Consider the following 14,146-nt stretch of genomic DNA (forward strand, 5'->3'; position numbering starts at 1 on the left):
TGTAGCATTTCGGGGTACATTCACACCACGACACGAACTTGAGACAAAAGAACTAACCCCACAATCATCAGTTTTCCAGTCTCCATCAAAGAGTAGAAAAACACCAACATTCATGTGATCTGCAATTGAAAAAAATTCAAAGAAGTCAGTGACAATGACCAGTCAGTGTTAATTGCAAGGAGGAAAATGCAAGGAGGAAAATGCAAGGAGGAAAATGCATCTGTCGCAGGCGACAGTGCATCTGTCGCAGACGACAGTGCATCTGTCGCAGGCGGGAAATGCATCTGTCGCATGCGACAGATGAACTGTCGCCTGCGACAGATGCATTTCCCGCCTGCGACAGATGCACTGTCGTCTGCGACAGATGCACTGTCGCCTTCGTCACCTTCGTCGGATGTATATTTCACTGTAAAACATATCAGCCAAGCTCTAAAACCATTATTCCATGTCCTAACCTACATCCTAGACTCTAAACGACAAAACCCTAAATCGACGAACGTCTAACCTGAATGTTGAAGACGTTCCAGTTTTGTTGATGATGAAGGAAGGAACCGTTGATGATGAAGGAAGCTTGATGATGAAGGAAGCTTGATGATGAAGAACCTTGATGAAGGAAGCGTTGATGATGATGAAGGAAGGACGGGGAAAGGACGGTTGGTGGAGAGGAGGGAAATGGAGAAGAAAGTGACATTTCAGTAACTGAAATGCGCACTCACTTACTGAATTTATTTATTTATTTATTTTTTTTTAATAAAGGGTAAAACTGACCTTTTGCCTCGGCAAAATGTCAAAAATGATAAATTTATTAATCACATGTTAAAAGTGGAAATAACCCTCTTATGAGGGTTATTCCATCAAATTTCCCATCTAATCTTTCTATCTTATTTTGATTTGTTTTTTAGTTTATTTTTATAAAGATTAATTAATTGAGTTAAGTATAGTAATAATAAAAAATAAATTATACAAAGTCAATACAAACAATTAATAATTTAAATATTAAATTGTAGGATAAATTTATAAAATTAAAATATCAATACATAATTACTTCAAAAACGAACTCATTTGAGTTCCTTAACAATAAGTGTTAATTAAATAAAGGAATTCGAACAAAATAAAACGGTGTGAAAATAATCTCTACCAAATATTATGAACGATAGTTGAAATTATCTTTAACCGATTATGATGGATAAACAACGTCGAAAAATAAAATGCCAAATTATAATTGACAATATATATATATATATAACTAAAATAGTAAAACTCGATACAAATTATAAGAGCATTCATATAAGAAAACCTTATAAAAAGATGGCACATAATTAAAAATGGAACTATCATCTCTTTTGTTGTTAAAAAATGGACGAATACATACTTATAAAACATAATCAATACAACAAGAGGATATGAACAACAAACGACTAAACGAAAATTGAGAGTATTATGCGAATCACAAAAATTTTAGATGAAAAATTCGATCCAACTAAATAAGATGTCACATCAAATAAAACACAACATCAATTCAATTTTTTTTAAACGATCCATTTAATTAAAAAATCGTTTAAACACAACGATAAAAACATAACATGAAAAAAAAGTTATGTAAAAATTGAATACATTAGAATAATTAATTCACTTGAAAATATTCAAGAAGAGCAATAAGATCCTCACACGAATCCACAGATTTTTCGGATCTAATCTCCGACATCGTCAAAATAATCACATTATGAATAATCTTTAACAGCCTACTTTCATTATTAAAAGTTTTCCGATTTTTTCAACCAGATAGTTCACCAGAAAATTATAGGGATAGAGACTCATCTTCTAAGTCTCGCATTTTTAGTCGCCCCAATTCATGCCTCTCAATAGCCACTGACAGTTTCCGGCATAACCTATTGTATTCTAGTAAAATTTCACAAAAGACTCAATATATTTGCAATAACATAACAATGTAAAAGTATATGAGAAACTGTCTCAATCTCTTTGTAACATACACGACAACGACTCACAATAATCATTTTTTTTCATACACCTATCGTCGGTGAGAATTCTGCCGTGAATAACACTCCAACAAAAAAAAATTGGTAGGCATCTTAGACTCTTATAAATTTCCAACAAATATAAATCAGACTAACTAACAATGTCCCACGTGAAAGTTTTTCAGATCACGCCACCGCATAGAATCTCTCGAGAAAATGAGTTTAACCCCTTATTTCTAACCATGAACAAAAGTCTATCATTGAACATGTTTTTCTTCATTATTCAATATTCTTCTATACCTGATACACTTAGCAAAACCACTAAACCGAATATCAAACATATTTTTGACTAATGCATCTCTAGAAATAGAAGCAAGTTCGAGAAAAACCTTTGCCAAATATTTACCACCACACCAAGTGTCGTCCCAAAAACTAATCGAACTTCCATCACCCACAATAAAAATTGAATGCTCCCGATAAACCTTTCACATGGAATAAATACCACCCCAAATGTTATACCCCACGGGTCTATAAGAATTGTTGGTGAACCAACCAAACTTATCATAACCATATTTAATCAATTTAGCTCAAATATTCTCTTGCTCATATGCAAATCTACTACATCATTTGGATAACAAGACTTTATTAAAATAAACAAGATCGCAGATTTCCAATTTCCCTGCTCTTTTATTAATTTAATCTTATCCAAACTCATTAAATGAAAAAATTAGGAATTAGACGATCCCCATAATAATTTACATATAATTCTCTCTATCTTCACAACCACACATTTTGAAGGACAAATAAATATATTATGTTAGGATCGACTTCAACAATAGAAGGGGGTTGAATATTGTTGAGCCAATCTTGACTTTCAATGCAATTTTAATCCTGTTATAGATTAAAATATGTTTTTATTCTTCGATAAATCGTCGCAAACTCTTGAACAGTTTCAAGTGCAGAAATGTTTGTTAGATTTGAAATGGCAGATGCGAGACAGTAAAATGTAGTAAAAAATAAAAAAAAAAGTTTTATAAATGTTCGGAGATAAAACTCATACGTCACCCTTCTTCTGTTTCCAAAAGAATTACACTAGAAGGCTTTGGTTTGTATAGCGTCTACACAAACCCAGTCAGAACTCAAGGCTTAACAACTGTCTGTTCTGTACTCCTAGCTATCACTCTGTTGAACATACAACTTTCTATTCAACTTACAACACTGAAAATACTCTTAGATAATACAATAAATTATCTCTCAATTTAGCATTATAGAATGCACTTGTGAAAGATGAGCTAGAGAGAGAGAGTAAATTGATCGAGTTTTCAAAAATCAAGAATTCCGATTGAGAGTTCTATATTCGACGTTGTACTTTAGAGACTTTATATATTGAAGTGTAGCAACGGTCAAATCTAATTCTTGGATACATGAATTGACCGGGAGGATTCGCCGTACCAAGAATCCAGATATTCAGGGATCCACCGTCCAATAATCCAGGGATCCGCTGTTTAGAAATCCAGGGATTCGACGTTGTACTTTGATGTTCTTTTATATTGAAATGTAGCAACAATCGAATTTGATACGTAGATACGTGTTGACTTTCTAATGGTTGTATGTCAGGTGGCAGTCTACTGTTAGCACAACACAATTGTTGATGTAACACTATTGTTGGCTTCTTCAGGCTACTGCTGAAACAAAGCGTCTGCTCGCACTTCTTCATACTACTACTGAGGCAAGGCGTCTGCTCGCGCTTCTTCAGACTATTGTTGAAGCGAAGCATCTGCTCGTGCTTCTTCAAACGGCTGCTGAAGCAAGATGTCTGCTCGCGCTTCTTTAGACTGTTGTTGAAGCAAGGCGTATGCTCGCGCTTCTTCAGCTCTACTGTTGAAGCAAGTCTGCTCGCGCTTTTTCAGCTCTGATGTTGGCAAGCCTGCTCACGGTTCTTCAGACTGCTATTGACGTAAGCCTACTGTCAGCGTTTCTTCTACTCTGTTGTTGAAGCAAGGCTGCTTCCAGTGTGCTAAAGACAACTCTGTTGTTGGCAACCCTACTACCAACGCGTCTTCAGCTTTGCTTACGTCAGCTCTACTGCTAGCGCTTTTTAAGGTTTACCTAAATATAAAACATTTGCGGAACTTAGTTTTATTTATTCAATTATCAACACATCATCAAAACTATGTCGTATTGATTTTAATTATCCTAAGTTTATTTTAATCAATTAAATTATTTTTCTTAATTCAACTTAATTAATAAAAACTATTTAATCTTAATTAAATAGTTTTCCTTTTTTCTTTATTTAACTTAATTTAACATATCATATAAGCTGACAATGAAGAAAAAACGCTTTTGATAAGGACTAAACGACCTCCTTTAAAAATCATCTTACTTTTCCAAATGAGAAACTTCTTCTCAATCTTATTGATGATCGGGTCCCAAGAAATTTTAGAGCTACCTTTGGCCCTCAAAGGGAGCCCGAGATACGTAGACGAAAATATCTAAATTTTAAATTCTAGATACATGTCAATTTAATCTTTTTTAGAATTAAAGAAAACTAGCATAACACCTCATAGTCATGGTCCCCGCTTAAACTTAAAACACAAAACTGTGATTACAAGGGGGTTAAGCTTGTTAAACTAAAGAGAGAAAATGTTGTATTGAATTAGTTGTCATGGTTACATAGATTATGTCTATTATATAGACATTATAATTGATATATAAGGAAATTAAATAATATAATATTAATATTATCACAATTTATAATATTGTGATAATATCTTACAAATATATTATATTATACTCTAACATCCCCACTCAAACTCACGATGCAACTACAATAATCATTGAGAGTTTGACAATTAGAAAACGAAAATGCGAATAATAAAAAGTTACACATCATTCTTAATCTTCTTCTCTTTCTTCACTTCTCTCTTATGCCCGATCTATTGTCCATCCACCAACAACTCTTCTTCGATTCAGACCAATCAAAATTAACAACCAAAACTAATCCAACAAAATTTCACAAACTCCTCCAAAAAAACCAAACTAAAATCAACAACCCACGACAACCAAACCAAAACCAATCAAACTAAACTTTACAAACTTAGGGAAAACCCAAACCAAATTCAACTCACTATTCTCAACAACAACCAAAACCAAAATGAAGATTCTCAAACTCTTTCAAAAATCAACAACTCACAATAATCAAACCAAAACCAATCTAAATATCAAAAAAGAAAAGACATTATTAAAAATATAAGAATAAATTATTAGAGGCCTCCATCAATGGCTAAGGTAACCATTGATGGAGGCAGCGGAAGACTATCACTTGATTTACTCAAAAACGATAACAAAGCTCTGATAGCATGTTAAACTAAAGAAAGAAAGTTTTGTATTGAATTAGTTGTTAATGGTTACATAGATTATGTCTATTATATAGACATTATAATTGACATATAAGAAAACTAAATAATATAATATTGATATTATCATAATTTATAATATTGTGATAATATCTTACAAATATATTATATTATACTCTAACAAAGCTCATAGTCTACAAACACACTTAACCATTTAACCAGGCGCATAACTTGCCGCCTGACGGTCTCAAACCCAATATCTCTCAAGAAGGCTGGAGATATCCACCTATTATTGCGGCTAAGCTAAAAGAGGAGATAAAACTGAATTAGAGAAAAAATATCATACTTATCCAAATTAACACGTAGTCCCGAACACGCTCCAAAAAAACAAAAAATATCACGAATGTGTTTGACATTTCTCTTAGTAACCTGAATCATTCAAAGAGTGTGATCTGCAAATAATAAATGAGACATAGAGAACGAAGATCGTCTTGAACCGCACGTCACCCCACGAAACAAACCCGCATTTTTGGCAAACGACATCATTTTAGACAGGCATTCCATAACAATAACAAATAAGAAAGGGAAAGAGTATCCCCTTGTCTTAAACCCTTGAACTCTCAAAGAAACCATGAGAGCTCCCATTCATGATAACAAAGAATTTTGCCGTCGATACACAATATCTAATACATCCGATCCATTTTCCCCCAATATTCATTCTATCCATAATATCAAAAGGGAACTCTCAGTTAACATGATCATATGTTTTATCGATATCGAGTTTGACCAAAACACATTTATCGTCTCTAGAGTTAGCCGAATCAATACACTCATTGGCAATTAGTGTCGCATCGAAAATTTGACGGTCTTTGATGAAAGTCATCTGACTGTGAGAGATAACCGTACCAAAAACTCCAAGCATTCTATTTGCCAAATATTTCGAGATAATCTTATAAAATGATGATGGATCGAAAATTCTTCACGTCGATAGTTCTAACTGCCTTACGAATTAGGACAATCAACGTAGAATTCCAACTTTTCTCAAAAGAAAAAAATCGACAAAAATTATTCATAGCCGCCGTAATATAAGACTTAAGGAACTCCCAAGCCTTTTAAAAAAAACCCAAAGTAAAACCGTCGCTCCCGGGAGATTTATCACTATCACAATCCATTATTCTCGGCTCTTTCTCCCCGATAGAGAAATGAACTTCCAACATGCATTTTTCATTTGCATTTATAGATACAAAACTGATGTCATTTAGCTTTGGTCTAACTCGAAATGGTTCATGAAATAAATCTTTGTAAAATTGAATAATACTATTAGATATAGTTGGTTCGTTTTCATGCACGACACCATCAATGAATATCGAGTTAATAACCTTATTGCTTGCTTTGCTTGTGCTTTAAAGATGTCATGAAAAATATTTAGTGTTTTTATGGCCTTCTTTTCCGCAACCAAATTGCTCTACGACATTGTCTTATACCAATTTTTTTCTGTAATACTAGCTCAAATCTAAATAGTAAAAAGAATAATAATATAATTTTTTTCTAGAAAGTTATACTCTTTGTAAACAAATATCAAAATTAATTTTAGATCATCATTTAAATTTTGAGGTTAGATTTACATGAAATAATATATTTAAAAAACAGCCGTTAAATCGACAATAATGAGAAAAACAAATAGGACATTACTCAACTAATAAAGGTTGCGGCTTGAAAACCCTCTCAAACTCTTTCTCCTCCTCCTCCTTCATCTCTTCCCGGCGCCGCCGTTCTCACCCCTCCCCTTGTCTAAATGCTGAATCCGCGGCGACTTCTCTACAGAACTCACCATTTCCGTCAATTCTCCCAATCAGCGGCTGCCCTTCTCCTTGACGATCCCCATGTCCCTTTCTCCTACCTCGACGGGTTTCCAAAACCTGATCCCAAATACGCTGAAATTATCAAGGCAGTACCTCGCGCAATCTCTGGCAAGAATATCTCTGCCAAGGAACGAAAGGTCGGTCGAGTCCCCAGCATAGTGTTCGAGCAAGAAGACGGCCAACATGGCGGCAACAAGAGACTCATTTCGGTCCAAACTAATCAGATCAAGAAACTCGTTACCCAGCTCGGAAGGTCCTTCTTTCTATCCAGGGTTTTTGAACTCGAGGTTCGCCCCGATTTCGACTCCGATGACATTGTGGAGAAGGTTCGCGTCTTGCCTCGCCAGGTATATTCTCTTCTTAGCTTTTCCATTCATGTGTACTTGGATTGAAAATTTTGTGGGAAAAAAACTTTAGACTTTACATTTGGGAATCCATTAAGAGAACCATGCCTCAAAATCTTTTACTTTGAGGTTATGTATTAAGCTTGTACTTTGAGGTTTCCCATTCATTCCTAGAATTACTAAGAGTAAGACAATTTGTTGCCATACTAATTTTATAGGGAGTCGAAGATCGCATAATCAATGTTTGAAACGATAAGCGAATGTTACAAATTAGTGTTTATTAGGATTGATGAAAGCCGAGGAATTCCTCTTACACATGGAGACCTTTGAGCTGGAACATTAACTGATAATAACCATTGTTAGGATTTGTACTAATAGTTTGAGATTTTCTACAATAATGTGACATTCACATTTGCGTTGTATTGTAGTTTAATTTGAAATATGTTTCAAAAAGAAAAAGAAGAATGCCACTTCATCTGTGAGCTAATTAAACAAAAAGGATCTTGTTGTAGATAGATGCATTCCTCATTTCAGTTTTTTTGTCTTCTATGTTCCATTTGGCCAGCTTCATCTACATGCTGGTACTGATAAGGTGCTCAATGTCACCTTCATAAGGGCCCCTTCACATGCTTTATTAAAGGTCGATGTTCCACTTGTTTTCAGAGGAGAAGATGTATCACCTGGACTTAAAAAAGGTATATTCATATTGTGAAAAATCCCATTCATGTTCATGAACTTTTACACAGTTTGCTCATCTTTGACCCCTGTACTTTGGTTGCATAATTTCTTCTACTAACTTTGCCAGTTTGCTCATATATCTTGATGTGTTGTGAGACAATATGTCATAAACTTTTGAATCGGATTTGTTTGGTGTGTTCTATGCATTTAGACAAGGCAATTGTTACCTTTTCCCCCCCATAATCCATTTCTTATTAAATCATGTGAAAGCTAATTTTAACTTGTAGATAATGATTCACATTATTTTACATATCATGTTCTAGATTATTGTTGGATCATTGTGATTTTTTACAACGTAACTGACCAAATGTTTTATTGAGCATTGCTCGGGGAATTGCAGGTTCTTATTTTAACATAATAAAGAGGACTGTTAAGTTCCTGTGCCCAGCAGATATAATCCCTCCATATATTGATGTGGATCTGAGTGAGTTGGATGCGGGTCAGAAGTTGGTGATGCGAGATCTGAAGTTTCATCCCGCTCTCAAGCTTGTTCAATCAGAGGATCTACCCGTATGTAAAATTATGGGAGGAAGGGCATCTGATAAGGCAGCCGATCAACAAAAGCCAGCAAAATAATCTCTGAATCTTTTTTGTTAGCCTCAGCAGATTTGCAAACGGGCAAGAGAGGATAAAGATAGCCTGCCTTGTTCTTGCCCAGAGTATATTTCTCTTTCTTTTGATCTCAATAATCATAATTGTCATTTTGTTTGCATTTGGATGCTATATTATTTGTTGCTGGTCAGACAAACGTTTCCAAAAGTTTGTAGAACCTTGGAAGGAAGTTAGTTCTCTCCAATGCATTTTACCAATGTCTTTTACCTTTCACCTTAAGCGAGACATATTTAGTTACAACAACTAGGTAGTTCTTTGTCATTTACTCGTTCTCAAATTTTAACTTCCTGAAGCTTCTTCCCTAGAGTTGTTAGAAATCCAATTAACTTGGTTGAATCTTTTTGAAGAGCTTTCAGGACATTATTAGCATGTTTGGTAATTAGAATCTTGACACAAATTTTGACATCAAACACTAATTAGCTTGCTCCTGGCTAAAATCCATGGCATGTCTATACGTGGCTTAATCTTGGTCGTCTAACCCTGTCCTTGATCCATTGGCTGCAAATGACGATCCTCAAGCTAGCTACCCCCTCTGTCTATTGTGATTAGTGAAAGTGATGAGCAACAAGGCCCCCCTTGGCAGTTAAGAACTATTACAAGAAGTTGAAACCATCACATTCTGATGTGTAGCAACCTTATTCTAACAAAGATGTCAATTCATACATGTTTGGTTTTTCATGAAACTGTAAATTTTGGGCTTTGGAAGTTTGTTGATGCCAACTCCCTTAAGCATTGAATTGAGTCTATTGGAAATTGACAAAACAAAAATGAAAATGAAAAAGAAGATGAGAGTTACCATTTGTTAAGCCATTCTTTGGTGTATTTTAATTAGGTTATTTCCAATCTCATTCTATATCTTGAAATCAAGCCAATTTTGGAGCAGTTGTATGATACATCCAAGCATAGTCTTAAAAGAATGTTAGATTATCAAAGCAATGATTCTCAAGAGGTTCAGAGAAGAAGCTTGGAAGATGTTTGACTTGCCTTGGTTTTGATTATTTGGAATTGCAATTTCAATTAGGCTATATTTAGTTTCAGGTGGAATTAATCAAATACTTTGATAACTTAAAGGATAATGAATTGAATGTATTTACTTTTTAAGTTTCAATGACATCCTTCTTATTTCAAAATTACAATCTATGATTTCTCTAATCACAATTTTTATAAAAATAAAATTATACAAATCCAAACTAACCACTGAAAGAGAAAATATAACTCACTACCTAGGTCAAGTTGGAAAAATAATTCAACTTAGGTTATTAGATCAAATGTCTCATGTTTGATTAACATTAAAAAAAAAGTCCTAAATAAAAAAAATAATAACCAAAGAAAATGCATAAACCTAAATTCCAATTTCACAATTAATAAACAAACAAAGGAATTGAGCTACAATACACTTCAACAAACCAAATTGAATTTTGAAGCTTATTTTTGAAATGCTTCCATTACAGATACTGCAAAATTGCACCAATCAAATAAGGAATTTAATGAGGGTCATTTCCTAATGGGTCATTCTCATTTATTTTATTCAAACATTATCATTGGGTTAATAACATTTCACAATTCTCATTAAATACCAAGTACATATTCATTGCCAATGAAACAATTAGGTCAGTTTGGAATAGATTATGAACTTAAAACTTGTAAAAATCAACTTCTGGTATAAAAAATACTACATCAAAACTTATAATTACTTGTAAATAATTCATGGATTTTGTGCCCTTCCATCAATCAATAACTTAAAAAAGATTCAACTAACTTCCAAATCAACTGATGAGGCACTGCCTGATGTCTGTTTCTGTGATTGGCTTCGCGTTTACTCCTCGGCTACAACAGGCGAAGGGTAAAACCTCATGAGGAAGCTCGAGAGAGACCAAATGCAAATGACACCTAACAATTGAAGAACACTGAGAAGGGTGCCAAGAGAACTGCTTATCGCTGCATTGTGCGACGACATCTCAGCTCCTCTTACAGTGAAGGAGAGAGCCGTCACCAGTTGAGCTGCTCTATTTAGTTGATGCAGTCTATAAACCTGTAACCATCCAAGGAAAAACATTTAAATGAACAATTTTGATTACCATTTCAGATTTATAACACCCTATTTCATTTAGAAATGCTTTTGTATCTCGTATGGATCATACTCGGAAACGCAAGTGAATTTCTGTACACAAATACATAAAAGTTTGATATGAAAGGGGTGACGTCTAACTTAAATACAACGAAAATCAAGTCACTTTCAAACACCTCTTAAGGACAATCCAACAGTCAGAATTAATTTTCTTTTTCTACCAAGGTGTCCCAAGGGAGATAGCTCAACGAGCTTTTGTTTGATCTCGGGTTTTTCTAAAAAAAGAACTTTATCACATCACCTATACTTTCAACCATCAAATCACTTAAGTTATCAATCAAAATACCAAAATACTCTTACTATAAATTTTTTATAAATTCAAATTTTATATACAAAATGACATTTTAGTAATTTAACCCAAATAATCCCAAATAAATCCCTTTTCATCTTGATTTCATAACCTTAAAACAACCTCACATCAAAACCGCCACGACCCACCATTTCAATCCAGGTACTTTCAATTGGATTTAAACCTGAGACCACAGGGTGTGGTATGTAGACCGCTTAATCCAAGCCTCCTGAGACTTAACGTGGTAAACCACTTAATCCAAACCTCTTGTCATGTGTTACCCGGGGTGGGTTAGATATACTTGATTATTATAAAATTTGAACAGTTTGTACATCTCTTCCAGACGCTTTTTTTGAGTACTTATCATCAAATACTGCCTTATGCTGGAAGAGCAATTCTATTGTTAATGCCTTTTTTAGCGTTCTAGATCTCAACCGGACTAAGTTTTTATTCTTATACATCATGGTTCCAAACGGGATCTCACCCGAATTAGAAAACCGTTCAAATGAAACCATTGACTCAATCTGATTATTATTATGCTCCATTTAAAAGCCAATTGTAGGCTTCAGAATCAATTAGATCAAAATATACAAAAACTAACTCATTCAATGATTGCCGTATTTTATATACGAAGACATCCTTCTTAAGTAAATATTGTAGAACAACAATACCAACATGATTTGTGACTAAATATTAATACCCCAATTATAACATGAGATGGAACAATATTATTTAGGGTTGTTTGCAAAAAATTCAGAGGCCTTACTTGAAAAATAATGGGAATAACGGGCCAGGAAGGCGATTTTGTATATCTTGCGTATTGTTCAAACGCAAACTGCACCACTATACCAACAAGATATGGAGCAAGAGTGGCAGAAGCTGCTGGACCAGTCCAAGGCCAAACAAGGCCCATCGTCACCATTGGAATAATGAGACTGAGTACCAAAACTGCCACAGAAGAGATCCGATGCCACAACTTAGGGCTCATATTTCTGTCATAAACTGCAGAAACGGCTCCAAGAGGTCTCCTCAAATGGTGTATTAGAAAAACAAAAACAGCAACCCCGCAATAAAAGAGAGCCTCTGTGAAAAACAATATAAGGAAATCTGCAAACCAAGACACAGAATATTTAATTTGGCACTACTTCACTTTTAAAGAAGACAAATAAGGTTACTCTTATAAATTTTTACCCGTCAATAGAGAATCCTCAAATACAGCAGAGAGTATTCTACGGAGATAAAGAGATGGGAAAATGAAAGAGGCAACAAGGATAGCCGGACTGATGAACCACAATAGACTGTTCCCATTCTTTGCTTGGCTAGGCAAAAGATAATCACCCTTATAAGACCGATTGTAGAATGAAACTGAACCGGGTTTTCCACCGTTGGATTCAGAAGGGACAAGTGGATCATCTACATAATATGAATCCTTGGAGATAGAAGCGACACTTTCGATCACCGGTTCTTCTGCTATGAGCTCGTCATCTACCACCTGACCTTCAGACACCTCAGATATGCAAAGCCTAATTGAAACTGACCTTCTCATCTTCAACTGCCCATTTATAAACTTGTTCGACTGTCCTGTTAAGTACAATCAATAACTCATATGAAATCATTTTCTTATCTATTTTATTCAAGTCTTAGTAGTTTCCAAGAACACATCACATGCTTAAGTTGGAAAAATAGAAGAGAAAGTGTAAGACAGAAGTCTCCTATATAGTTCATCAGACCAAAACCCATTATCAAGTAATCAAAGCCAGTAATAACCTTTAACAGCTCTCAGATGTTTTGCAACAAGAAGGTCTCTGGTAAATAATCCCCTGGATAAGCTCACCTGTTGAAAAATACCAACATCGTCATGGAGGACCGGTTATCTTCAGAGTTTCAAGCATACATACAGAGGCTATATAAAATAATGAATGGAAAGGAGACTTAAATGTCAAATCAAACAGTTTGAATCCATTCCATTCCCATTCAATACATATGCATGAGTATAAACTGAATAAAAGAAAAAGAAAAATGGAATACCTAGAAGAGTCTGAATTTACCTGGGAAGTTCTCCACTGTTTGGATGGGGAAGAGAGGGAAGTAGCGATGCAAGAAATGGATGGCCCAATTTTAGTTGAAGACATATTTGGTGTCTCCCAATGGTAGAAAGAAGAAGCGGCGGCAAGGAAGCAGGGATTCAGTCACTCACGATGAGGAATTGAATTGGGAGAGTTTATGAGGGTTATGAGTTTTAACAAGAACCCATTTCATCTGGAAGAGAACCCATTCCCCATTTAAGATATTTCAGTGGGATGGCCGTCGAGCGGCAGAAATGGATGGACTATTCGGAGATTCTGAGGTTTTGAGTTTTCGCAGACGCATGGACTCAAATTGCGGCTTCTCTTGTTTTCTCTCTTCTATTATTCTCTTTAATTAATTGCCTTCTTTTAAAAATTAATTATATTAACAATGTTCAATAGTACATAGTACATTGATATTGATGATGGTTGATCAAAATTGAAGATATTAAGAATTTTCAACACTACATTGATGGTTGATCCATGGATTTGATTATGGATTTGATTGATTCCAATCTTTAATTAGTAATTAACTTTTTAAGCGTTTAAGTTTAAATATGAAAATGTACTCTCAATTTAAAACATGATTCTGAATACTTAAACTATTCTAATAAGTTAATGATAATTTTTAAATCGATTGTCAACCAATGAATCAATCTCTTTAGAAAGAAAGTTTATGGATATAAGTCTCTAGGGTCGTATTTCTAAAACATGAGAGAAGTTTCATCTATACTTATTTCCATGATAGACAATGGTAAAAAAATCAAATTTTAAA

At 34.5% G+C, this 14,146-nt stretch overlaps 2 protein-coding genes across 2 annotated transcripts; one reads left to right on the forward strand and one right to left on the reverse strand.

Moving 5' to 3' along the window:
• The first annotated feature begins 7,029 nt into the window (after positions 1-7,029).
• Positions 7,030-9,149, forward strand: LOC124945360 (50S ribosomal protein L25). The gene is made up of 3 exons (XM_047485782.1): positions 7,030-7,541; positions 8,104-8,233; positions 8,617-9,149. The coding sequence occupies exons 1-3, from the start codon at positions 7,128-7,130 to the stop codon at positions 8,850-8,852; spliced, it is 780 nt and encodes a 259-aa protein (XP_047341738.1). The 5' UTR covers positions 7,030-7,127; the 3' UTR covers positions 8,853-9,149.
• Positions 9,150-10,429: 1,280 nt separating this feature from the next.
• LOC124945024 lies at positions 10,430-13,703 on the reverse strand. Its single transcript, XM_047485388.1, has 5 exons — positions 13,354-13,703; positions 13,073-13,139; positions 12,497-12,886; positions 12,072-12,412; positions 10,430-10,920 (listed from the first exon to the last, which is right to left on the reverse strand). Exons 1-5 carry the CDS (start codon positions 13,435-13,437, stop codon positions 10,705-10,707), a joined length of 1,098 nt encoding a protein of 365 aa, XP_047341344.1. The 5' UTR covers positions 13,438-13,703; the 3' UTR covers positions 10,430-10,704.
• Positions 13,704-14,146: the final 443 nt, after the last annotated feature.

Source organism: Impatiens glandulifera, chromosome 7, assembly GCF_907164915.1.
Source record: "Impatiens glandulifera chromosome 7, dImpGla2.1, whole genome shotgun sequence".
NCBI lineage: Eukaryota > Viridiplantae > Streptophyta > Magnoliopsida > Ericales > Balsaminaceae > Impatiens > Impatiens glandulifera.